The sequence below is a fragment of the Sus scrofa genome, chromosome 16, assembly GCF_000003025.6.
Source record: "Sus scrofa isolate TJ Tabasco breed Duroc chromosome 16, Sscrofa11.1, whole genome shotgun sequence".
Classification (NCBI taxonomy): domain Eukaryota; kingdom Metazoa; phylum Chordata; class Mammalia; order Artiodactyla; family Suidae; genus Sus; species Sus scrofa.
The window spans coordinates 71,274,560-71,299,116 of NC_010458.4; the positions used below are offsets into that span (position 1 = coordinate 71,274,560).

General features: G+C 46.0%; 2 protein-coding genes and 1 long non-coding RNA gene across 7 annotated transcripts in view; 1 reads left to right on the forward strand and 2 right to left on the reverse strand.

Annotated features, from left to right (window-relative positions):
* G3BP1 (G3BP stress granule assembly factor 1) overlaps nt 1–1,552 on the reverse strand; it is a 40,087-nt gene extending 38,535 nt beyond the window's left edge. The window contains exon 1 of one of the 3 annotated variants that reach the window (XR_002339497.1): nt 1,395–1,552. The gene's annotated coding sequence lies outside the window, so the exon portion shown is untranslated. 3 annotated transcript variants of the gene reach the window in all.
* Nucleotides 1,006–23,755, forward strand: LOC100514500. 3 transcript variants are annotated; one of them, XM_021076817.1, is made up of 2 exons: nt 1,006–1,714; nt 6,640–7,052. In XM_021076817.1, the coding sequence occupies exon 1, from the start codon at nt 1,046–1,048 to the stop codon at nt 1,505–1,507; it is 462 nt and encodes a 153-aa protein (XP_020932476.1). In that variant the 5' UTR covers nt 1,006–1,045; the 3' UTR covers nt 1,508–1,714; nt 6,640–7,052. The 3 variants fall into 3 exon arrangements, 1 of the variants encoding a protein (XP_020932476.1); XR_308565.2 differs by lacking the exon at nt 1,006–1,714 and adding an exon at nt 2,009–2,292; XR_002339616.1 differs by lacking the exons at nt 1,006–1,714; nt 6,640–7,052 and adding exons at nt 2,170–2,292; nt 23,702–23,755.
* LOC110257252 overlaps nt 22,639–24,557 on the reverse strand; it is a 137,824-nt gene continuing 135,905 nt past the window's right edge. Inside the window, exon 3 of the long non-coding RNA XR_002339617.1 lies at nt 22,639–23,174. This is a non-coding gene — a long non-coding RNA (uncharacterized LOC110257252). The remainder of the gene's footprint in view (nt 23,175–24,557) is intronic.

The following is a 24,557-nucleotide window of genomic DNA, read 5'->3' on the forward strand; positions in this document are numbered from 1 at the left end:
TCCCAACCGCCTTAAGGGTAAGATTTCCAATTCCAAGAGCTATCACCCCTAACGCACCGAGCTTAGGCTCCACAGAGGTCAAATGTATACTCTAACTGGGCACCAAGGTTTCCATTCCAATTTCAAATTTTAACTTACACATGCTGGCTAGATCTGAAACGCCTCAAAGTGCAACCTCATTTTCCTCGACTATAAAACGAGGAAGTCAAACAATCTTCTCCAAGGTCTTTCTCGAAAGTCTGCCCCAATTAAAAAATGAAGCAAAGATTCAAGATATCAAGGCCTAACTTCCTGCTGGTGGGAATTTCCCATCGTCAGCCTACTACGTTTCAAATCTGACAGCACACTGTCCAGGTTCAGTTGCACTTAGTCATTTTATTCTGTCGTTTCCCCAGAAGCTTTTAAGGCAGCACGTCCGTCAGCCACCTGTAGGAAAACCTGTCGCAAGGAGGCCCAAACCCTTTCTCTTCCTTGGTCACAGACCCACGCCCAACCCTTGTCTCCCTGGAAGCCCACAACTGGCCCAACTACAAATGCCGCTGCAGTCGACCTTCCGAGGCTGGTACTGTCCCCAGGGACTAGTGCTCTGGGGGCAAAGGTGCCCTGGAGCCGCACACGGCGCTGCAACAAAGACTACAATAGACTTGGGGGACGAGGAGTCAGGTGGCCTGCGTTCAAATTCCTGTCCCTAACGATCTGTGTTCGACCGTGTCACTCCACCGCTGGGCCTTCGAATCCGCTGTAAACATTAGAAAATCATGGTACCTACCTCATCGGGACATTGCGGGACTAAAGGGGAAACACACAAGGTGCGCACGACTGTGCCTGGCACAGAGGGAGGGCTTAGAAGATGAGTAGTTAGTACTATCATCATTCGACATCCACGAAGTCGCTGCTTACCCTTCACTCGCTGTAAAAGCTTGGGGGGCAGCACTTCTGCTTCCCGAGTCCAGAAATTCTCATCGCACTTTCGTGCCCCCCCCCCCCCATAAAAGCCTTCTCTGGTCTGGGATTAAGCTGGAGCTACAGCCAGGAAAGGACTCGGATGGCGCGTGGGGGTGCGGGCGGGAAAAGCTGGCGAGCTCGCCGCGCGGGGCCCCAGGCCCTCGAGAGCACTCTGGGGCTCGGGCGGCGGCTGCGGCTCGCTCTCGCCCCGCGTGGCCGTTGGGCGCGGCACGCGCACGCCGCGAACGCGGACACGGCCACGCGCGCCGGCCGGTGGGGGCGGGGGGCGGAGAGCTCCTGCGCGCCCGTGCGCCTGCCGCGCGCGCCTGCGGCCGTTGGGGCGGAGGTGGGGAGGGGGAGCTCGCACAGTCGCCGTTCGGACGTCTCCCTCTCACCTCTGCCCCAGCTCGCCCTCCTACCGGTCCAGCCCCGCCCACACCCTGCCGTACCTGCACGGCTGAACGGGAGAGGAACAAGCTCTGCTCCACCGCAAGGCAAAAGGCAAATACCCTTCACGCAACTGCGTCCGCACACACGCGTGCTCCGTCGCCGGGCTATATAACCGAGACTCAGACTAACTTGTTGCGGCCAAGTCGGGCAGGCTAGTGGCCAATCCCGACGGCGTCCTCTGAGCTCTTCGCGCAGCAATTGGGTACTGACTCAGGATGAAGGCGTGGCTCTTGATTGGCTTTGACTTTTGCCTATGAGCCTGTAAGGATCTCGTTTCCCTAGTGACGGATTGGCACTGAGAGAGACCAATAACGGAAAGGTACGGTGGGGAAGGGGCTGGGAACTTCTTTGACCGATATCCACGGTAGCCAATAAGTGCGTGCAGCCGTTCCCATTCGTTAAAACGTCTTCCCCTGGGCGGAGATCCGTTTTCCATGCAGGAGCGGTTGATCCACAAGGTGGGGCCCTTGTACTTTGGGGAAGTAAACCCCAAGCAACTAGGAGGTGGGCGCCAGGGTGGCTGGGGGGCCCCGGCCCAATCGCAGCGCGGAAAAGAGGTGATTGACGCCGGGGTTGAACGGTACCGAGGAGGCTGAGCCCCGGGGGCCGCCTTGCCTTCTGGGGAGGTTCTGAGGCTTTCTTGGCCCCGGCTTCTGTCCTTTTCCCTTTCCTTTCTTCACTTGTTGGGTGCGGTCCCTGAGGCCCCCTTCTCCCGCTTTTCCCGCACAATTTGGTACCAGCCGAACCAGATGGTGAAGTTTCCCGTTGCTTTATTTTATTTTTTTCCTCTTATGCCAACTTTTTTATTTCCACGCGGCCGCCTAAGGGCACTTGCTGGTTCTCAGCATTAGTCAGCACTATTACTGGACAACCGTTCAAGGAAAGCCAGAGGAGAAGGTAACTCCCGTTGTGTACCTAAGGGCTTGTAAAAAGGTCGCACGTGAAAACTGTTGACTTTGAGGACACTCGTTTCTACTCTGCCCTTCTGGGCAAGTGCTGCTGCAGGTCGGCTAGTGGGTGTTGACCGAGGAACAAGAGTTTGTTCATTCTCCCGGCAGCTTGGCCCTTCCTGTAACATCCTGTGCGTCACCACCATTGTCATTCCCATTTCCAGTTGCCCTAGGTGTGGGGCCTTATTTCTTGTAGTCGTTACATCTTGAAAAGGTAGTTTGTCAAACTCCTATGGACACCCCAAAGCGTCCCTAAAACACCAGAGGCTAAGTGACGCTCCAGCCCGGTCCTGTCCACGTCTTCTAGCCTTTTGTTAGGCCCTCTATTGGTCACCCTGAGCATTTCACATGGAAATACAGAGACACGCCTCGTTTGAGTCTCCTTTGCAGGCACGTGGTCCTGGGGAGGGTCTCAAAATTTTGTAAATTTGGAAATAATGCACGTGGAGCCTCTGCTGGGGGCGAAAGGACAGGGGAGGCAGCCTGGTGGGGTCGGGGTGCAGCCCCAGAAGCTAAATGGGAGCGTCCCTCTGCCCCCCGCCCCCCAAGCCCCACTCCTGCATCAGCCTCTCTCATTCAGCACTTAATGAACTCCAGGGGCTGGGGTCAGGGATGATCAAGATGCTGCTGACCCTGCTTGCTGCCACCCATTGAACAAACCAGGGCCTGGAAGCTCCTCCGCGAGCTCGGGGAAACTGGGGAAGGGGCATATGGGACTTTGGGGGCAAGGAAGGGATCTCGGCTCAGAGGAGAGGATCCGCCACAGGTTTTCTGATTTAAGGAACCTCCAGGATCTCGTTAGCCTTACTAAGGAATTTGGACTTTACTCGGAGGGAGATGAGGAGCCCGTGAAAGATTTCTTAAAAGGTGGACGAGGACATTTGCAGGTTTTTTTTTTTTTTTTAGGCCCCCCCCCCCAGCATATGGAAGTTCCCAGGCTAGGGGTCAAATCAGAGCTATAGCTGCTGACCTACAGCACAGCCGCAGCAACACCAGATCCGAGCCATGTCTGCGACCTGCACCACAGCTCATGGCAATGCAGGCTCCTCACTGAGCAAGGCCAGGGATCGAACCCACATCCTTAGAGATACTAGTTGGATTCGTTTCTGCTGCACCACAACAGGAACTCTGACATTCGCAGTTTTCAAGACAACTTTACAAACTGAACTGCTAATCAGAGCAGACTGGCTGTGAATCTTGGAATTCACAGATGAGGTTATTTAACCCAGGCAGCCTGTGATTGGGCTATTCTTAATCACATTTGGAGGGAATTTTAAATGATATAGCTGTTTTTGTAAGGCTCTTTGGCAATCTGTTAAAATTGTGTATGTGGGCGTTCGAGTCATGGCTCATCGGAAATGAATCTGACTAGCATTCATGAGGACGCAGGTTCAATCCTTGGCCTCAATCAGTGAGTAAAGAATCTAGTGGTACCTTGAGTTATGTAGGTCGCAGACGAGGCTTGGATCTGGTGTTGCCATGGCTGTGGTGTAGGCCACAGCTACAGCCTCAATTTGACCCCTATCCTGGGAACCTCCATATGCCACAGGTGCAGCCCTAAAAAAAAAAAGATAAAATTGTCTATACCACCCTTCTTGCAAAATAGACACATTTCTAGAGTGTTCATTATACGCACTGTCAGCTTTGTTAGGATATTTAGAAACTGAAAATGTAGTTGCTTATCAGTTTGCAAACAGATTAATCAGTGACATGCCGACAATATAGAATATTATGTAGCATTTTGAAGGAGAGCAAGATAGGAGTTCTCTCCTGGCACAGCAGGTTAAAGGTCCAGCATTGCCTGCAGTGTCTTGGATAGCTACTGTGGTGTAGGTTTCCAGCCCTGGCCTGGAAACTTCCAAATGCTGCAGGTGTGGCCAAGGAATAAAAAATAAATAAAAATATAAAAGAGAGGAGTTCCAGAGTCCCGTTGTGACTCAGTGGTTAATGAATCCGACTAGGAACCATGAGGTTGCGGGTTTGATCCCTGGCCTCGATCAGTGGGTTAAGGATCCAGTGTTGCCATGAGCTGTGGTGTAGGTCGAAGATCCCGAGTTGCTGTGGCTCTGGCGTAGACCAGAGGCTACAGCTCCGGTTAGACCCCTAGCATGGGAACCTCCATATGCTGCAAGTGCAGCCCTAGAAAAGCCAAAAAAAAAATGGAGTTCCTGTTGTGGCTTTGTGGGTTAAGAACCTGACATAGTGCCCATGAGGATGCAGGTTAAGGATAAGGCATTGCCACCCACGAGTCACAGATGCAGCTCCGATGCGCCATTGCTATGGCTGTGGTATAGGCCTCAGCTGCAGTTTCGATTTGACCCCTAGCCTGGGAACATCCATATGCCACAGGTGTGGCCATAGGGGGCGAAAAAGTGAACTATATAGCTATGAAGCTGGTCTCCAGTTTTTTTGTTTATTTGATTGTTCGCGGGGTTTTTTTGGGGGGGTCTCTTTAGGACCACACCCATGACATATGGAAGTTCCTAGGTAGGGGTCAAATTGGAGCTGCAGCTGTCAGCCTACACCACAGCCACAGCAACGTGGGATCCGAGTCCAGTCTGCAACTTACACCACAGCATGTAGCAACGCCAGATCTTTAACCCACTGAGCATGGCCGTGGATTGAACCCAAGTCATGGATACTGTTCGGGTTTGTTACCACTGAGCCAGGTGGTTACCAAGAACTCCCAGTCTCCCATTTTTAATTGGATTGTTAACTGAAGAAATATCAAGTTGAACAAAACATACAGTGAATTCCCATTTATTTAAAAAGGAAAAAAACAAAACTGATTTCTATGTTAAAATTTAGAGATTCCCAGAGTTCCTGTTGTGACACAGTGGAAACGAATCTGACTGGGAACCATGAGGTTTCGGGTTGGATCTCTGGCCTCACTCAGTGGGCTAAGGATCTGGCGTTGCTGTGAGCTGTGGTGTAGGTCGCAAATGCGGCTCTGATCCTATGTTGCTGTGGCTATAATGTAGGCCAGTAGCTGTAGCTCTGATTTGACCCCTAGCCTGAGAACCTCCCTATGCTGCAGGTGCACCCCTAAGAAGCAAAGTAAATAAATTTAGGGATTCCCTTAGGTTGGAAGCTATAAGGAGAATATATTATGTGGATGTTTTCCTGTGAGACTGTGTTCATGTGCGTGTTGCATAATGGGAGGGGGGAAGAAAAAAAAAATGGGTGCATGTGGACAAGACCCTGCAGGTGGCTTGATGACTGTCTCCCACAGGAGAGTAAGCTAGCATCCTCCTGTGATCATTTCTCCACTGAGTTAATGTTCAGTGAGTAATCTATCCCATAGAAGTGTCTGGAGCACTGGTTCTCAAGGTGGGAGAGATTTTGGCCCCAGGAGACATAAGATCTTTTCACAATTAGGTAGAGGAGCTACTGGCATCTAGTGGATGGAAGCCAGGGACGCACAAAGAAGGCCCCATGGTGAAGGAGGCTGTTATCCAAAAACTGGGTCCACTCCACCTCTCAGCGGGTCTCCACCCAATAGATAGAACCAAGCCAAAAATCAGAAGGAAAGATTTATTACTTGCAGCAAGTAAGGAGAACACCAGGATCTTTCCTGAAGCAATGTCTCAGCAAACAGCAAAACTGGGGAAGCTTTAAGCATATTCAGGAGGGGGCTTGAGTAGAGCATAACGCAGCACAGAATTGACTCAAAGGCTGACAGAGTCAACAAGCTATAGTTGATTGAAGTCTGGAAAGTCAACATCATCATTCAGTCTTTCATCTGGGTGGGGACCTTACTTCCTGCAAACTCAAAAGTGTGTTATTGTATATGTACATCCCTTGAGGAACAGGACCCTGCCCCAAGGCTGCACTGTTGTTTCCTGACTGCTCCTCCCTCGTTTCTGCATTCTCTCCCTTAAGATCATTAATTACTGAGACCTGTACAAGGACAAGCATTGCCCTTGCCAGGCTTAGATCACAAAATGACTTAGGCCAAAATGGATTTTTGTATCAACAAAGCCACTCCTGGTGCTCTTTCTCTAGAGGCCCCCCCAACCTATCAACTTACAGGGTCAAAAAGTCAGTAGTGCCAGGGGTGAAAAACCCTGGTCTAGTCCTTTAAGAGAGAGTCCCTAGGCTCCTCACTGGTCTTTCTACTGTTAAGCAAATTCTGCAAGCCCCTGCATATATGACTACACCCTTTTCTTTCTTCCACTTGTCCCCAAAGCTCTGAGAATCAGGGTGGAAGTGAAATGGAGCAGGACCCTGTGAGGGCCTTCCTTGTATGAATCTTTTCTGTCTTGTCCCCCTTCCCTGATTCCTTATTTTGCAGAGAAAGGGCTGCAGCCTCCTTCACCTCCCTCGGGTTCCAACGGGCAGATTCAAACAGTTCGTAATCAAACAAGAGCGGGAATGCTGAAACAAGGTGGAGCAGTCAGGAACCCCACAGTGCAGCTTTGGAGAGGGAATCCTAGTTCCCTCTCAAGGAACACGCATGACAGAATCTTTGAGTTCTTCTGCAGGAACTAAGCAAGGCCCCATCAGGTGAAAGATGGTAACTTCAGGCTGAGCACAAGATTCCTGGAGCACCACCCTATTACCTCACCACCAACCAATCAGAAGAAAGTCTCACACCCTGCTGCCTATTAAAAACTGCTCCCCAAAGCCATCAGGGACTTCTGGGTTTTTGAGCATGAATCATGCAGTCTCCTTGCTTGGCTCTGCAATAAACCTTTCTCTGCTACAGACTCCAAGTTGCGGTTTCTTTGGCCTCACTCTGCGCCTGGCACACAAACTGCATGCAGTAGCAGAAGCATGGGCAAGAAAATAAGTTTTATGGGGAGAGTGGAAGGGTGCTATATTAGGTAAGGAATGGTCATAAGAATATCATCTGAATCACTATTTCCCAAGTATAGCTAATCATTAAGGAAAGTGTGATTAAAAATATGTGCTTTATGTACTTTTTTTTTTTAAGGCTACACCCAAGGTGTATGCAAGTTCCTGGGCCAGGAATCAAATCCAAGCCACAGCTGTGACCTACACCACAGCTGCAGCAATGCCTGATCCTTAACCCATGCTGTATGTACCTTTTTTTTTTTTTTTTTTTTTTTGTCTTTTTAGGGCGCTCCTGCAGCATATGGACGTTCCCAGGCTAGGGGTTGAATTGGAGCTTCAGCTGCCAGCCTACACAACAGCCACAGCAACGCCAGATCTGAGTCCTGTCTGCGAACTATGCTACAGCTTGGCAATACCAGATCCTTAATCCACTGAGCAAGGCCAGGAATCAAACCCACATCCTCACTGACCCAGGGTTGGGTCCTTAACACATCTTAAGAAGAGGAATTAAAAATTTTTTTTTTAATTTTTTCATCTTTTATCTTTTTAGGGCTGCATTCGTGGTATATAGAGGTTCCCAGGGAATCAGAGCTGTAGCCTCTGGCCTACACCACAGCCACAGCAACTTGGGATCTGAGCCACATCTGCGACCTATACCACAGCTCATGGCAATGCCAGATCCTTAACCCGCTGAGCAAGGCCAGGGATCAAACCCTAATCCTCATGGATACCAGTTCGGTTCTTAACCCACTGAACCACAGTGGAAACTCCTCCTGTGTGTACTTTTAGCTGTTAAACTCCTATGAACAGGAGTTCCTGTCGTGGCGCAGTGGTTAACGAAATCCAACTAGGAACCATGAGGTTTCGGGTTCGGTCCCTGCCCTTGCTCAGTGGGTTAACGATCCGGCGTTGCCGTGAGCTGTGTTGCAGACGAGGCTCGGATCCCGTGTTGCTGTGGCTCTGGCATAGGCTGGTGGCTACAGCTCCGATTAGACCCCTAGCCTGGGAACCTCCTTATGCCGAGGGAGCAGCCCAAGAAATAGCAGAAAGACAAAAAAAAAAAACAACAAAAAAAACTCCTATGAGCAAAGACCCAGTATAATAATATTCATTGCATGGAATTATCTGTATTAACAGAGAGGTTCAAACTAGGCTTTTTCATATCTGTACTACAGTAGCAAGTCTGCAGCTCTCTGGCCAAATTCATTTTCTCTGCCAGTAAGAAAAGTAGTGATAAGAATGAGGTCCCTGTCAACATTCTGAGGGGTGCCAACTTACACTACAGATGCTGCCCCAAACCAGATACCGTATAATCGCCCTAAACAGGAAGAGGACTCTGGAAGCCAACCCACAGATCTCTAGTTCATGAGCACGACAGGGGAATTAGGGAAGAAAATGTTCAGTTGAATGAGAACTAGGAGAGAAAAATCTTGAGCAAGCAAAAGTTAGAAGAAAGCATTACTAATTGTATGTCTCAGAACTGTTAGGAGGGAGGTGCAGTTGGAGTTGAAAAATAGGATGGCTTTGGAAACTCCACCAAGGCCTGGAGTGTTGGCCAAAAAAGAAAGAAAAAAAATATGAAAAATAATATAACAAACAACCCCTGTAACTACTGCTGAGGTCAGAGACGAGCCATTGCCATATTTGCTTCAAACCTTCTGTTTTCGCTATATCCTCCGTGTCCTCCCCTTCTCTGCTACCACTATCCTGACGTTATTGTCACCTCCATTCCCTGAAAGCTTCATACTTTTATCTGCATCTCTATAAGCTTTATATTATACATAAATAAATTTTATGTCTGAAAATAAAAAAATAATAATAATATTCATTGCAGCACTACTTGCAGCAGAGACAGGAAACAACCCAAATGTAGAGCTCTATGGGACTGGGTAGATAAAACCCTACAATACAGTGCTCTCTCAAAGTGGACTGGCATGCAATTTGCAGTCTTAGTGAACAGGAGGCAGATCTATGTGTACGGTTATAAAGATCTCCAAGAGATATATCAGTAAATAGAAAAGGGGGAGGGGCCATGGGGCGAATATACACTGTGTCGCTGTAGCTGTCTGTGCACACTCCTCTATGGTTTTGCTGGACCTGCACAGGTCACCCTGGAAGGAGTTATAAGAAACTGGTACTGATTGCTAACAGGGAGGCAAAATTGGGTGAGGGGAGGAGAAAGGCTTCGTTTTCATTCATTCAAAGCACCCGTTGGAATGAGCTGTTTCTATATTTCAAATCACTCGAAAATATTTTCTCCCATTCTGTAGGTTGTGTTTTTGTTTTATTAATGGTTTCCTTTGCTGTGCAAAAGCTTTTGAGTTTAATGAGGCCCCATTTGTTTATTTTGGCTTTTTTTCCCATTACTCTAGGAGAAGAATCCAAAAAGACAGTGCCATGATTTATGTCCAAGAGTGTTCTGCCTATGTTCTCCTCTGGGAGTTTTATAGTCTCCAGGTTTACATTTAGATCTTTAATCCATTTTGATTTTATTTTGGTGTATGGTGTAAGAACATGTTCTAATTTCCTTCTTTTACATGTAGATGTCCAGTTTTCCAGCCCCACTTATCAAAGACACTGTCTTATCTCCATTGTATATTTTTGCCTTCTGTGTCCAAGATTAATGGCTCATAGGCACATGGGTTTATTTCTGGGCTTTCTATCCTGTTCCATTCATCTATATGTCTGATTGTGTGCTAGTACTAAAACAGGAGGGAATGGGTAGGGCACAACCTCTGAAAGAATGACATCGCAGTTCCCATTGTGGCTCAGCAGAAATGAATCTGACTCTGACTAGTATCCATGAGGACCCAAGTTCAATCCCTGGCCTCACTCAGTGGGTTAAGGATCTGGCAATGCCGTGAGCTGTGGTGTAGGTCGCAGATATGGCTGTGGCATAGGCCGGCAGCTACAGCTCTGATTCGACCCTTAGCCTGGGCACCTTGTATGCTGCAGGTACAGCCCTAAAAAAAAAAGACAAAGAATTAAAACAATAAATAAAAGAATGACACAGCTCTTGAGGATACAACATAAACTGGCTAGAACCAACTAGTTCCAAGATGGTGAAAAGTGTGACATCCAATGGACCTCAAACCTCACTGAACGCTCATTGTATCAGCTAAATAACATGCTCATAGGTGTCATGAGAGTTCCGAGGCCAATCATAAAAAGCCAAAAAGTGGGTGGTGGCCCAATTCCTGAAAATCCCTGCCCCCTCTTCAAAATAATTGGAATAATCCTCCCACTCATTAGCCTATGAAAATACCCAGCCCATAAAAACTAACCATCCCGTATTTTGGGCAGCTCTCTTTCCTTTTGAGATGGCCCATATTCTCTCTCTCTCTCAATAAATCTACTTTTTACCTATCACTTTGCCTCTCGCTGAATTCATTCTTTGCTGGGACAGTAAAGAACCTGAGCTGCTATACATCCTGAGATCAGGTGTGTGATTTTAAATTAAAAGACAGCAAGGGGTTCCGTCCCAATCTGAGTTTTGCTGTTTCGATACCATACTATTTTGATTACTGTTTTGATGTTTTGTAGTATAGGCTGAAGTCAGGGAGCCTGATTCCTCCAGCTCTGTTCTTTCTCAATATTGCTTTGGCTATGTGAGCTTTTTGTGTGTTTCCATACAGATTTAAAAATTTTTATATGCCGCGGGAGCGGCCCAAGAAATAGCAACAACAACAACAAAAGACAGAAAGACAAAAAAAAAAAAGAAAGAAAAAAAAAATAATGCTAAAAATTTTTGGAGTTCCCATTGTGGCTCAGCGGTAATGAAACTGGCTAGTGTCTGTGAGGATGCCAGTTTGATCCCTGGCCTTCCTCAGTGGGTCAAGGACCTGGCATTGCCACATGCTGTAGCATAGGTCCCAGATGTGGCTCGGGAATCTGGCATTGCTATGGCTGTGGTGTAGACTAGAAGCTGCAGCTCCTATTTGACCTCTACCCTGGGAACTTCCATATGCTACATGTGCAGCCCTAAAAAGAAAATAAGTAAGTAGATAAATAAATAGTTTTTGTCCTAGTTCTGTTGAAAATACCACTGGTAATTTGATAAGGATTGCATTGAATCTGTAGATTGCCTTGGGTGCTATAGAGTCTTCTTTTTTTTTTTTTTTTTTTTTTTTTGTTGTTGTTGTTGCTATTTCTTGGGCCGCTCCCGTGGCATATGGAGGTTCCCAGGCTAGGGGTCGAATTGGAGCTGTAGCCACCGGCCTACGCCACAGCCACAGCAACTTGGGATCTGAGCCGCGTCTGCAACCTACACCACAGCTCACGGCAATGCCAGATCCTTAACCCACTGAGCAAGGGCAGGGACTGAACCCACAACCTCATGGTTCCTAGTCGGATTCGTTAACCACTGCGCCACGACGGGAACTCCGCTATAGAGTCTTCTAATCCAAGAACATAGTATATCTTTCTACCTGTCTGTGTCATCTTTGATTTCTTCATCAAAGTCTTTTTTTTTTTTTTTTTAATGGATGCACCTGCAGCATATGAATGATCCTGGGCCAGGGATTGAATCTGAGCCACAGGTGCAACCTACACTACAGCTATGCCAACACTAGATCCTTTAACCCACTGTGCTGGGCCAGGGATTGAACCCTTCATCTCTGCAGTGACCTGAGCCACTGCAGTCGGATTCTTAACCCACTGTGTCACAGCAGGAACTCCTCATCAATGTCTTACAGTTTTTGGAGTATAGTTTTTGCCACTTTAGGTAGGTTTATTCTTTTTGATGTGATAGTATATGGGATTGTTTCCTTAATTTCTGTTTCTGATCTTTCATTGTTTGTGTATTAATTTTGTATCCTGCAACTTTACCAGATTCATTGAAGAGCTCGAGGAGCTTTCTGGTAGCATCTTTAGGATTTCCCATGTATAGTATCATGTCATCTGCATACAGTGACAGTTTTACTTCTTTTCCAATTTGAATTCCTTTTATTTTCTTTTTCTTCTCTATTGATGTGGCCAAGACATCCAAAATTATGTTGAATAAAAGTGGCAAGAGTGGACGTCTTTATATTGTTCCTGATTTTAGAGGAAATGCTTTCAGCTTTTGCAATGGAGTGTGACATTAACTTTGGGTTTGTCATATAGGATCTTATTTTTTTTCTTTTTAGGACCGAACCTGCAGCATATGGAAGTTCCCAGGCTAGGTGCCGGAGGCCACCTCCGGCTGCCAGGGAGTGTACACTTTCCCAATGAAGATGGACGGCGTCGGTGAATGTACATATGGAGACAGCCTCTTTGTCCCTTCTTTCAGGGCGCTGGACTGCTCAGATTTTATTTGCATAAGTGGTTGATTATATAGACAGTTTTTCACTACAGATCACATCACAGTGTTAAAAGTACATTGGTTAACTATTAGGCTTTGTTTTTTGATCACATGGTACAGTAGCAATATGTCATGTTTTAAAATCTTCAGCCTAACTAAATTTAGTGAGTACGATTCAAGGACAAACAGGTGCAGCATATCATGTGGGAAAGAGGAGACCCAGCACAAACCATCTCATGGCCAGCCAATTTTTACAAGCTGAAGAGGCCACAAACATAACAATTCTTGTCTTCAGACTCGTGTCTATCTTCAAAGTATCCTTGGCAGAGAGACAGTATGAGAACATACAAATCAACTTAGCTAGCTACCGCTAAAAGTTTCTGAAATCAAGGACAAGACTCACAGCTGGGTTTCTTTTGATCAAGAATAATATATGTCTAACTTCTATGAACCACATTAAAGTCCTACCTCTAAAGTTTGCTGTATAACTAGTCAGGAGATAAACACTCTGTTTTAATTGAGTTGGATTTGAATAGGGGAGAGTCCTTCAGGATGAAATTCTTATTATATTATTGTTGTGATTTTGTTAAATCACAAATCACCACAGGAAAATAAGAATGGGAAAGAAGAATAACACACAAATAATCAGGAAAGGCTGAGGAAAACTGAATAACAAATAAAACAACAGGAAAGACTGGGTCACCCGAGAAACAATCCATGTTCTCCAGCGCAAACATGGAAATTGTTTCCCCAGGAAAACCCCAGTTCTTCCCCATCGACGTCAACATGAGAGCCGTACAAGCAGGTCTCGTCCTGTCCTCAGTTTTTTACCGTACTGGCAGGCCTCAGCTTGCCCTCGGTTTTCACCGTACAGGCAGGCTTCAGCCTGCCCTCGGTTTTTCACCGTACAGACAGGCTTCTATCCTGACCAGAAGCCCACCGTCAGCTTGCACCGTTCAGGCAGGCCCCTTTTTCTGATTAGGAGCCTGCCCTTGGTTTTGTACCGTTCAGGCAAGCTCCCTTCCTTGGCTCCTTGTATCTTCTCGGCTCCCCACAGCTAGGAGTCAAATCAGAGCTACCGCTGCCGGCCTACACCACAGCCACAGCAACGCAGGATCCCCAACCCACTGAGCAAGGCCAGGTATCAAACCCGCATCCTCATGGACACTAGTCAGATTTGTTTCCACTGCACCACAACAGGAATTCCTGGATGTTGAATTTTATCTAAAGATTTTTTTGCATCTATTGAGAAGTTCATATGGATTTTATTCTTCAACTTGTTAATGTGGTATATCACACTGGTTTAGGAATAGTGAAAAATCCTTGCCTCTCTGGGAAAACTCCCATTTGATCTTTGTACATGATCTTTTCAATGTACTGTTGGATTCAGCTTGCATCTATATCCATCAGTGACATTGGCTTGTCATTTTGTGTGTGTGTGGTATCTTTTTCTGGCTCTGGTATAAGGGTATGATGACCTCATAGGATGAGTTTGGAAGTGTTCAATATAAAAAAAAAAAAAAACCAATTTAAAAAAATGGAAAGAAGATCTTAGACATTTCTCCAAAGACAGACAGATGGCCAAAAGGCACATGAAAAGATATTCAGCATCTCTAATTTTTAGAGAAACACAAATCACCAGTTAGAATGGCCATGACCAAAAAGCCTCTGAATAGGAGTTCCTGACGTGGTGCAGTAGGTTAAAGTATCATGTGTTTCCACCGCTGTGGCTTGGATTCAGTCCCTGGCCCAGGAACTTCCATGTGCCACGGATAACACCCATTAAAAAAAAAGTTTCTGAATAATAAATGCTGGAAAGGGTGTGGGAAAAAGGAACTCTGCTACATGGTTAGTGGGAAGTAAACTGGTACAGCCACTATGAAGAACAATATGGAGTTTCTTTAAAAAACTTAAACTAGAGCAACCCAATAATCTTGCAATCCCACTCCTACGCATATAGCTCAATAAAACCATAATTTTTTTGTCTTTTTTTTTTTTTTTTTTCCTTTTCTAGGGCTACTTCCCACCACATATGGAGGTTCCCAGGCTAGGGGTCTAATTGGAGCTGTAGCCACCGGCCTACACCAGAGCCACAGCAACGTGGGATCCGAGCCACGTCTGTGACCTACACCACAGCACACGGCAATGCCAGATCCTTAACCCACTAAGCAAGGCCAGGGATCGAACCCGCAACCTCATGGTTCCTAGTCGGATTCGTTAACCGCTGAGCCACGATGGGAACTCCAAACCATAATTTGAAAAGAAATGTGCACCCCAGTGTTGGCTGCAGCACTATTTAAAATAGCCAACCCATGGAAGCAGCCTAAAAGCCCATCAGCAGATGAATGGATAGAGAAGATGTGGTATGTATGTGTACCACACACACATATACACATATAATACACACAGTGGAATAATACTCAGTCATGAAAAATGAGACAATGCTATTTGGCAACAACATGGATGGACCTAGAGATTATACTAAGGAAGCAAGAAAGATAAATATTGGAGTTCCTGTTATATATGCATAAAAATGAATCACTTTGCTGTATACCTGAATCAAACACTACTTTAATAATTTTATACTTTATACTTTAATAAATCAACTGTGCTTCAATAAAAAAATACATGAAATATCAAAAACCAAAATACCCTTTGGTACTATATATTTATTTAAACATGCATGTATTAGGAGTTCCGTCATGGCTCAGGGGAAACAAATCTGACTAGTAGCCATGAGGACACAGCTTCTATCCCTGGCCTTGCTCAGTGGGTTGAGGATATGGGGTTGGCCTGCATTGCTGTGGCTGTGGCTGTGACACAGGCCGGCAGCTACAGCTTCGATTCCCTAGCCTGGGAACCTCCATATGCCTCGGGTGCGGCCCTAAAGCCCTAACAAAGACAAAATAAAGAAGTAAATAAATAAATATGCACATATTTTTCAAAAAGTCAGTGTTAAGTATATATTTTAATAGTGATATGAGGAACATATGTGTAGACATACGGAAACTTTGAGTTTTAAAACAAGCAAAATAGAACACCCCCTTACCTTAGGTATACAGGGGTCTTGAAAATGAGACCTTTGCCTCTCTCCCAGACTGCTAACCTCTTTTCCTTTTGCTCCTTACTTTATGAAAATCATTAAAAAAAAAAAACCCAGAGACCCTTTCCTGGCTTAAAAATGCATGCCTAATTGTATCACTCTCTCCATTGCCACTGACAGTCTGCAAACACATCACCTCAAACTCTGACCCTGAGCCAAGCACCTTACTAATGTTCTCTACAAATATCATTTCGCTTATATTCACAACAACCCTATTTCTCATTTCTCAGAAACAGGCTCAGAGAGAGAAAGCAAATTTGCCCAAGGTCATACAGCAAGGGCGAGAAACTAGCACTAACTTCAAGTCTGTGTTTTTTTACCCACCCGTCAGTACTGTCCAGGGAAGGAGAATATAGCCCCAAGTAGAGAAAAGGGGCATGACGTCTTCAAACTTTCTAAGAGGCTGGGATTTTCTTTGATTTTCTCAGGCATGGCACCTGGCATTGCTGCATAGACAGCTTTCTAGATAGTTTGAGAGTTTTGGAATCCATGGCAAATCCTGATAACCTGCAGCCAAAGCTCTTTGCAAAAGGAGCACACTCTGGTACTCTCCAGGCCTAGGCATCCTCACTTCCTGTGACTTACTTAGAAGAGGGACAAAACCTTGAAGTCCAGGTAAACACGCAGCATGTATCAAGCACCTACTATGTAATAGGCACACTGTGTGAGTCCTCACAGAAACTCTATGAAGTATTAACTCCATTTCACAGCAGTAGAAACTATCACTTGGAAGGGGAAGGGTTAAATGACTGGCCCAAGGTCAAGGCTGAAAAGCAGCAGAGTTGGTATTCAAATTCAGCGTAATAGAACACTAAACCCAAAGTGCAATAAGGACGAAAGGAACAGTAATGAAATATGTATAGTAGCTCACCTAATCCTCAATCTGCTCACTTCAACACACGGGGAAACCAAGGCAAAAAGAAGTTAAATAACTGTTCACTCATCTAATTGTGAAGAAGGATAATTTGCTAAAATTGAATGTTGACAAGGGTGTGAAAAAATAGTTACTCTCATAAACCACCAGTAGAAAATATAGGTGTTCCCTTTGTGGCTTAGCAGTAACAAACCCAATGAGTATCCATGAAGATTCAGATTCAATCCCTGGCCCTGCTCAGTGGGTTAAGATTCCGGCACCATGAGCTGCAGTGTAGCTTCCGATGCGGCTCAGATGGGACATGGCTGTGACTGTGGCGTAGGCCAGTAGCTGCAGCTCCAATTTGAGCCCTAGCCTGGGAGCTTCCATATACCATGGATGCAGCCAAAGAAAGAAAGAAAGAGAGAAAGGGAGGGAGAAGGAAGGAAGGAAAGAGGAGAAAGGAAGAAATATAAGTTAGCGTAACCATTCCAAGGGCTATTTGAAAGCATCCTTTAAAATTAAAATCCATATAACTTATGACCCAGAAATTCTACACTCCCACATATATACAGCAAACAAAGCAAGCAACTATTATTTACATGTGTTTGTCAGTATTTGTAAATGTATAGGAAACTACCTGGAAAGGTACACAGCAATCCAATAGTTATTACTACCTCTGTGGAAGACAGTGACATAAGGATTTGAAAGAGACTTTTACTTTATCTGAATTATATATGGAAGTTCTCAGGTCAGAGGTTGAATTGGAGCTGCAACTGCCAGCCTACACCACAGTCACAGCTATGTCAGATCTAAACCTCATCCACTACCTACCACGCAGCTCGCAGCAATGCCAGATCCTTAACCCACTAAGTGGGGCCAGAAACCAAACATGCGCCCCCATGGATACTAGTTGAGTTCGTTACCACCACTGTGGTGCAGTGGGTTAAGGATCCAACTGCAGTGGCCCAGGAGGTGTGGGTTTAATCCCTGGTCCAGGAACTTCCATCTGCCATAGGTGTGGCCATTAAAAAAGTAGGCAATTCAGTGACATGAAGTACATTCACAACATTGTACAGCCACACTCAGTGCTCTTAAATGTTGCCAACTACTCCAAAAATATTTTGAACACCTTGGGAACTGAATAAAATATGTCTACAGACCTGATTCAGCCAGTTTTCAACTCTGCTGGATGCTATGCTCCCTCTCCCAAGTCTACAGCCCAAGCTCCCTTGGTTTTGCAGCTCCTCTCTTCTCACACCTGGGCTTCTCTGAAGGCCCTTTCAGCTCAGAACCTGTGATTGCAGGCTAGGGTTCCTTGGTGGCCAGAGCAACAAAGCAGCTCGAGCATACCTGTATTAAAACATGGAAGACAGACACTTGGTCTTCTGGAGGGAGCAGGCAGCAGCTACAAAGGACTTTTTTCCTTTTTTTTTTTTTTAGCTGCATTCACATCATGTGGAAGTTCCTGGGCTAGGAATCAAACCCATGCCACAGCAGCCATCTGGGGCCACTGCAGTGACCATGCCAGATCCTTAACCCACTGCACCAAAAGGAACTTCCTGCAGAGGTCTTTCTTTGCAAAGCATCTGCCAAAGGGTCACTCCAGTAGGTGGCATCTAGGGGTAGGTTAATCCCTGAAAGAAGGCACAGATCACTGTCTGAGAACCCACCACTATACATGGCTGTAGCCTACACATTCCAGTTCCTGCAACAGTCAGCTAGGAAATGGGCCCACCAGCTTAGTGATAAAAGGACTTAGCCAAGTTGAAAAGGCTAGTAATGAGACTGCTGGGCAGTCTGGAATTCAAAATTTCTGAACTCTGGTTCTTAAAAATATTTTTATCTGTGATTCTTTTTTCTTTTTTTTTTGGCTGTGACCTCAGCATGTGGCAGTTCCCCAGCCAGGGATCAACCTGCACCAGAACAGCAACCAGAGCCACAGCAGTGACGATGGGTTCCCAACCCACTGAGCCACCAGGGAACTCCCTGTGATTCTTTTCATGCATATTCATTATAAAAAATATGACAAAACTTTTAAAAAAGAAATAAAAATCACCCAGAATACTGGCAGGGGTAACTATAGATCTGGAGATAGGAAAATGTAGTTGATAAAACTAGAGAGGCAGTCTGGCCATATCAAAATTAAAAATGAACAGTAATTCTACCTCTAGGAATTTATTCTACACAAAATTTTAAGCAGAGATATATGGATAATTACATCATTGTTATTAGCATTAAAAGATTGCAAGCAACCTGTATGTCCATTGGTGGGGGACTGTATCAGGAATGAGTCAGCAGCAAGTAATAGGAAGTCTGAGGAACATTGGCTGAAATAAAGGTGGGCTTACACTTTTTAATAGCCGCATCCATGGTGAATGGAAGTTCCCAGGCTAGGAGTTGAATCAGACCTGCAGCTGCCCGCCGACACCACAGCCATGGCAACACCACCTCCATGATATATCTGTGACCTACACCACAGCTTGGGGTAATGCCATATTCTTCACCCACTGAGCAAGGCCAGGGATTGAACCCGCATCCTCAAAGAGACATCAAGTCCTTAACCTGCTGAGTCATAATGGGAATTCAGAGGAGTTACATTTTTGGCATTACAAGTCCAGAGGCAAGCTGCAGTTGGCTGCAGTTGGCGTCAGTTCAGTGAGCACAGTCAGAACCAGCATCTCTGTGATTCTCATGGTTGCAAGATGGTGCACCTGTGCTCTAGATAGCGTATGGGTATTCCCAGCAGGAAGAGGAATGGAGTGGGAAGGGTTCCCTTTGTGAGGAATGCAAAGGCTTTCCCAGAAACCGCCCAGCAGACTTCTGCTTTTGATTCATTGGCCTGGGTCATATCACTTGGTGATATGTGGACACATGGAGATATGAGTATTTAGGGATTCCAGCCTCTAGAGTAGTTAGGGTAAAATGATTGGAAGGGAGTGCCGGATTCACCAACCAAAGGTTTTTTTTTCTGGTTCAGTAAATTACGGTTCAACTGAATAATAGGACACGATGTAGTGTTTAAAAAAAAAAAAGAAGGAGTTCCCATCATGGCTCAGTGGTTAACGAATCCAACTAGGAAACATGAGGTTGCAAGTTCGATCCCTGGCCTTGCTCAGTGGGTTAAGGATCCCGCGTTGCTGTGGCTCTGGTGTAGGCTGGTGGCTACAACTCCAATTGGACCCCTAGCCTGGGAATCTTCATATGCCGCGGGCAGCAGCCCAAGAAATGGCAAAAAGACAAAAAAAGGAAAATGAAGGGGATTGATTGCAGGTACTAGCAAAGAATAATCTCTAAAATATTTTGTAAAGTGGGAAAAGCAGGGTGCAGTCTACCTTTTGTTTAAAAGGGGATTCGAGGGGATCCCTGGTGCCTCAGCAGGTTGGGGAATCCAGCGTTGTCACTGCTGTGGCTGGGGTTCCATCCCTGGCTCTGGAGCTTCAGCATGCGCAGGCATGGCCAAAAAAGTAATAATAATAAACGAGGGGCTTAGGGTAGGAGGGAGAGAGACTTTTCCCTGCGTATCCTTTTGTGCTATTTGAAATTCTGAAAACAATATGTACATTGGGATTTTGCCTATAATCCTGCACCTAGCCAAGATACCTTCTCATAACCTTTGCTATAGTTCATTTCAGGCTTATTATTATATAAATAAATGGAATTTACATACACATTCATATATAAGAACTATAATCCTGTACATTCTCCTGTCCTCCTTGATAGGTCTTCATTTGTTATCGCTCACGAGTTTTCACAGCACAGCCTCTCATTAAAATGATTAACCCTCTCCTCCCCCATTCTCTGAGCTGGTCACTGTCCCTCTGCCTCCCACAGTGACCTTACTGTCCCCATTCTACAGCTATACCCATTGCTACTCTCCCTCCCTCCTTTCCTTCCTCCCGCCTTTCGAAAACCTCTGGCAGGTGGGAAAGGGGTGGAGGGTTAACAGGTGAGCATTTTGCCAGGAGTGGAAGACACAGTGCCAGGGAGGGCAGCAGAGATTTCAGCAATTAGAAGAATTCTAATATTTTTTTTTATCTTTTAATTTTTTAATTAATTAATTTATTTATTTTTGTCTTTTTGCCTTTTCTAGGGCTGCTTCCCACGGCATATGGAGGTTCCCAGGCTAGGGGTCTAATCCGAGCTGTAGCCGCTGGCCTACGCCACAGCCACAGCAACATGGGGTCTGAGCCATGTCTGCGACCTACACCACAGCTCACAGCAATGCTGGATCCTTAACCCACTGAGCAAGGGCAGGGATCGAACCTGCAACCTCATGGTTCCTAGTCGGATTCGTTAACCACTGAGCCATGACGGGAACTCCTTTTTTGTCTTTTTAGAGCCAGACCTGTGGCATACGGAGGTTTCCAGGCTAGGAGTCGAATCAGAGCTGTAGCCACTAGCCTACACTACAGCCACAGCAATGAGGGAGCCAAGCAGCGTCTGCAACCCACACCACAGCTCACGGCAACATCAGATCCTTAACCCAGAGTGAGGCCAGGGATCAAATCCGCATCCTCATGGATAATAGTCAGTTTCATTGACTACTGAGCCATGATGGGAACTCCAAAGAATTCTAATATTTTTTGATGCTTACCCTATGCCAAGCAAGATTCTAGGAAATTGTCAGTCACTCAGTCAGTTATTTATTTATTTATGTATTTATGTCTTTTTAGGGCCGCACCCTCAGCATATGGAGGCTCCCAGGCGAGGGGTTTGACGTGGAGCTGTAGCTGCAGGCCCACGCCACATCCACAGCAATGCCAGATCCAAGCCACATCTACAATCTCTACCACAGCTCCCTGCAAAGCCAGATCCTTAACCCACTGAGCGAGGCCAAGGATCAAACCCGAGTCCTCATGGATACTAGTTAGGTTTGTTACCGCAGAGCCACAACGGGAACTCCATTGCTATATTTATTCCTCCAAACACTACTACAGATTAAGTTTCTTTGACGGAATCATATGCCCTGGAACAGTCATGATATAAGGCTGTTGCCTTGGCATCATTAATGGCATCCTCTTTCACCCTCTAAAGTTCAGATAAAAAACTATACAGTTACCCTGACTATCCCCTTTTGTGAGTGATATTAAGACTTAGAGAGGTAAAGTAATCAGTCCAAGGTTTCACAGCTGGCAAATGATGGGGCTAAGATTCAAACTCTGGTCTCCATGGCTCTGTTATGGACTAAAATGTATTCATTCCCCCAAAATCCATAGCTGGGAGTTCCCAATGTGGCTCAGCAGATTAAGGACCTGACATTGTCTCTGTGAGGATGCAGGTTTGATCCCTGAACTCTGTGGGTTAAGGCTCTGGCATTGCCACAAGCTGTGACGAAGGTCACAGATGCACCTCGGAACTGGTGTTGCTGTGGCCAGCAGCTGTAGCTCCAATTTGACCCCTAGCCTGGGAACTTCCATATGCCACAGATGTGGAGGTAAAAAGAAAAAAAAAATTCATAATTGATGCCCTAACCTCTTAATGTGACTGCGTTTGGAGGTAGGGCCTGTGAGGAGGTGATAAAAGTTAACACAGCAGGGCCCTAATATGATAGAGCCGGTGCCCGTATAAGACGAGGAAGATACCAGAGCTAGCTGGCTTTCCCCTGTGGGGACACAGCAAGAAGGGAGCTGTCTGCAAGCTGGGAGGAGAGCTCTCATCAGAAATCGAACCAGCCACCATCCTGATCTTGGACTTTCCATCTTCTAGAACTATGAGCAATAACTTTCTGTTGCTCAAGCGACCCAGTCTGTGGTATTTTTTAGGAGGGGCCCTAGCAGACTAGGCTGGTCTCTAATCTCCATATGCCCCTCCCGCTCACCATGCCGATGGGCCTAGTCATCAAGGGCCAGTGTGAGCCAGCGACTGGTCCTGGTTTAGACTTATCCCTTCTCTTTTGTTTTCCTTGAACTTAGACCAAGGGTAGAACCGTTATCCTCTTCCCTAAACTGAAATAGGCATCTTGTCAGTCCCTGAGTCCGAGGCCAGTCAGGAGAGAGAAACTACTCTACCATTTGAACAAGAAAACTTTAAAGATTATGGAGCTCCTGTCATGGCGCAGTGGTTAACGAATCCGACTAGGAACCATGAGGTTGCAGGTTCGATCCCTGGCCTCACTCAGTGGGTTAAGGATCTGTCATTGCCGTGAGCTGTGGTGTAGGTCGCAGACATGGCTCGGATCTTGTGTTGCTGTGGCTGTGGTGGAGGCCGGTGGCTACAGCTCCAATTAGACCCCTAGCCTGGGAAACTCCATATGCCATGGGAAGAGGCCCTAGAAAAGGCAAAAAGACCGAAAAAAAAAAAGGAAAGAAAACTTTAAAGATTATAATGAGACTCTAGTAATGAAGGATTGGCTAGTAAGAAGAAAAAAGAATCTTATTAAAGAATATAGGAGTAGCAGATATGAGGCACAGCTACTGCCCATAGGGCTAAAATAATGAAATGGGGTGCTCAGGAAGAATCCTGCTTCCACACATCCAGGCTGCGATCCAAGCCTTGTGGCTTACTGGACAGAGTGTCTATGATGCCATGGTGGTGGAACTTGCTAGAAGGTCACCCACTAGGCTGGAAAACTGCCCTCTAGGATGCTGGAGAAAGCTGTTCACAGAGAATCATCTTATTGGAGTTACTCCTCTGCTATGAAAGCACGTAAGCAGGACAGGTACTGGAGGAACTGCTGCCTATCATGTACTGCTGGTCCTTTTCCACAGCAGGAACCAGGTGCTGGAGAAGCCATCCTCAGAAGCTAGGCAGAGGCCAGTCACAGATACTCCAAGAGCCTGGAGACTGAGCACACTGGAGTAAGAAAGGAAAACCTTAATTCATTGAAAAAAATTTTTAAATAAAAAATTAAAAAAAATAAATGTTACAGGAGTTCCCTTGTGGCACAGTGGGTTAAGGATCTGGTATTGTCACTGCAGTGGCCCAGGTCACTGCTGTAGTGAGGGTTCAATCCCTGGCCCAGGAAGTTCCACAATGCTGTGGGTGTAGACCAAAAAATAAAAATGTTACAAAACTCTAAAAAAAAAAAGAAAAAAAGGAAAACCTTTCCTCCTCCAGTGTCTCTCCAGAGCCTTTACTGGCAAAGCTTAACATCCTGCCATTTGGCAAAGCAAAAGTAATCTTCAAAGGGTCCAGATTTTCACAAGCAGGCAAAAATGATGAATTGGAACTAAGACACAGTAGCCAGCACACTTTCTCAAAAAGGTTTTGTGTATTAGAGTATAGTTTTCCTTAACCAGTGGTTTCCTAAACAAGGAGGAGGAGAGGAACAAAAATACACGAATTTGTTTTTTTGTTGCTTTTGTTTTTCTTTTTAACAGCAGCACCTGCAACCTACAGATATTCCCACACTAAGGGTCGAATTGGAGCGGCAGCTGCTGGTCTATACCACAGCCACAGCAATGCCAGATCCCAGCCACGTCTTCCGCCTATGCAGTGGCTTGCAGCAACGCTGGATCCTTAACCCACCGAGAGAGGACAGGGATCAAACTCACTGCGTCACAGGGGACCGTTCTTAACCCGCTGGGCCACAACGGAACTCCAATGACAGATCTTTGAAACTGCTAACATAGACGTAGGCTCCTTGGATATTTTAAGGACAGAAACAGCCTGGTACTCGTGTGTGTGTGTGTGTGTGTGTGTGTGTGTGTGTGCGTGCGTGTGTATCAAGACCTGGGGCTTGACACACCTTCTGTGTCTTAGAGCATCTCCGCCTCTGTCTGTCTTTACCCATGGCTATGGGTCTCATGTCTTTGCCGTGTCATTTCTCCATCTCTCTCAATAGTTGCTTCTCAGTCTGCCTCCTCCAAGCTATGCCCTATGCCGTTTCCTCTGCCTCCTTCCTCCCCAAATAACTCTTCTTCCTTCTACAGATGGACGAAGATTTCCGCCTCTGGAAGCCTCCTCACTTCACGAACCGCCTTCACCCTCCAGTCCGAGTTAGAGGTCTTTTCTCCGCTCGCACTGAGACACGGCTCCTTCCTTTAACACTGCTTTATCTTGCATCGTCATCTCCTGCTTCCCTGGCTCCCTACTAAGCTGTATCTTTCCATACCTGCATCTTGGATGCCTCGCACAGGGCCAGCCCAGGGCTGGCAATAAATACTGAACGGGTGAACAAATGAGGTGGTTCCTTTGCGGGGGTGGTGGGGGGAGTTTCCAGCCCCTAATACATGC

Excerpts from the sequence above, each read along its gene's own strand:
- LOC100514500 (XM_021076817.1), top strand. The coding sequence starts at position 1,046 with ATGGCGCGTGGGGGTGCGGGCGGGAAAAGCTGGCGAGCTCGCCGCGCG.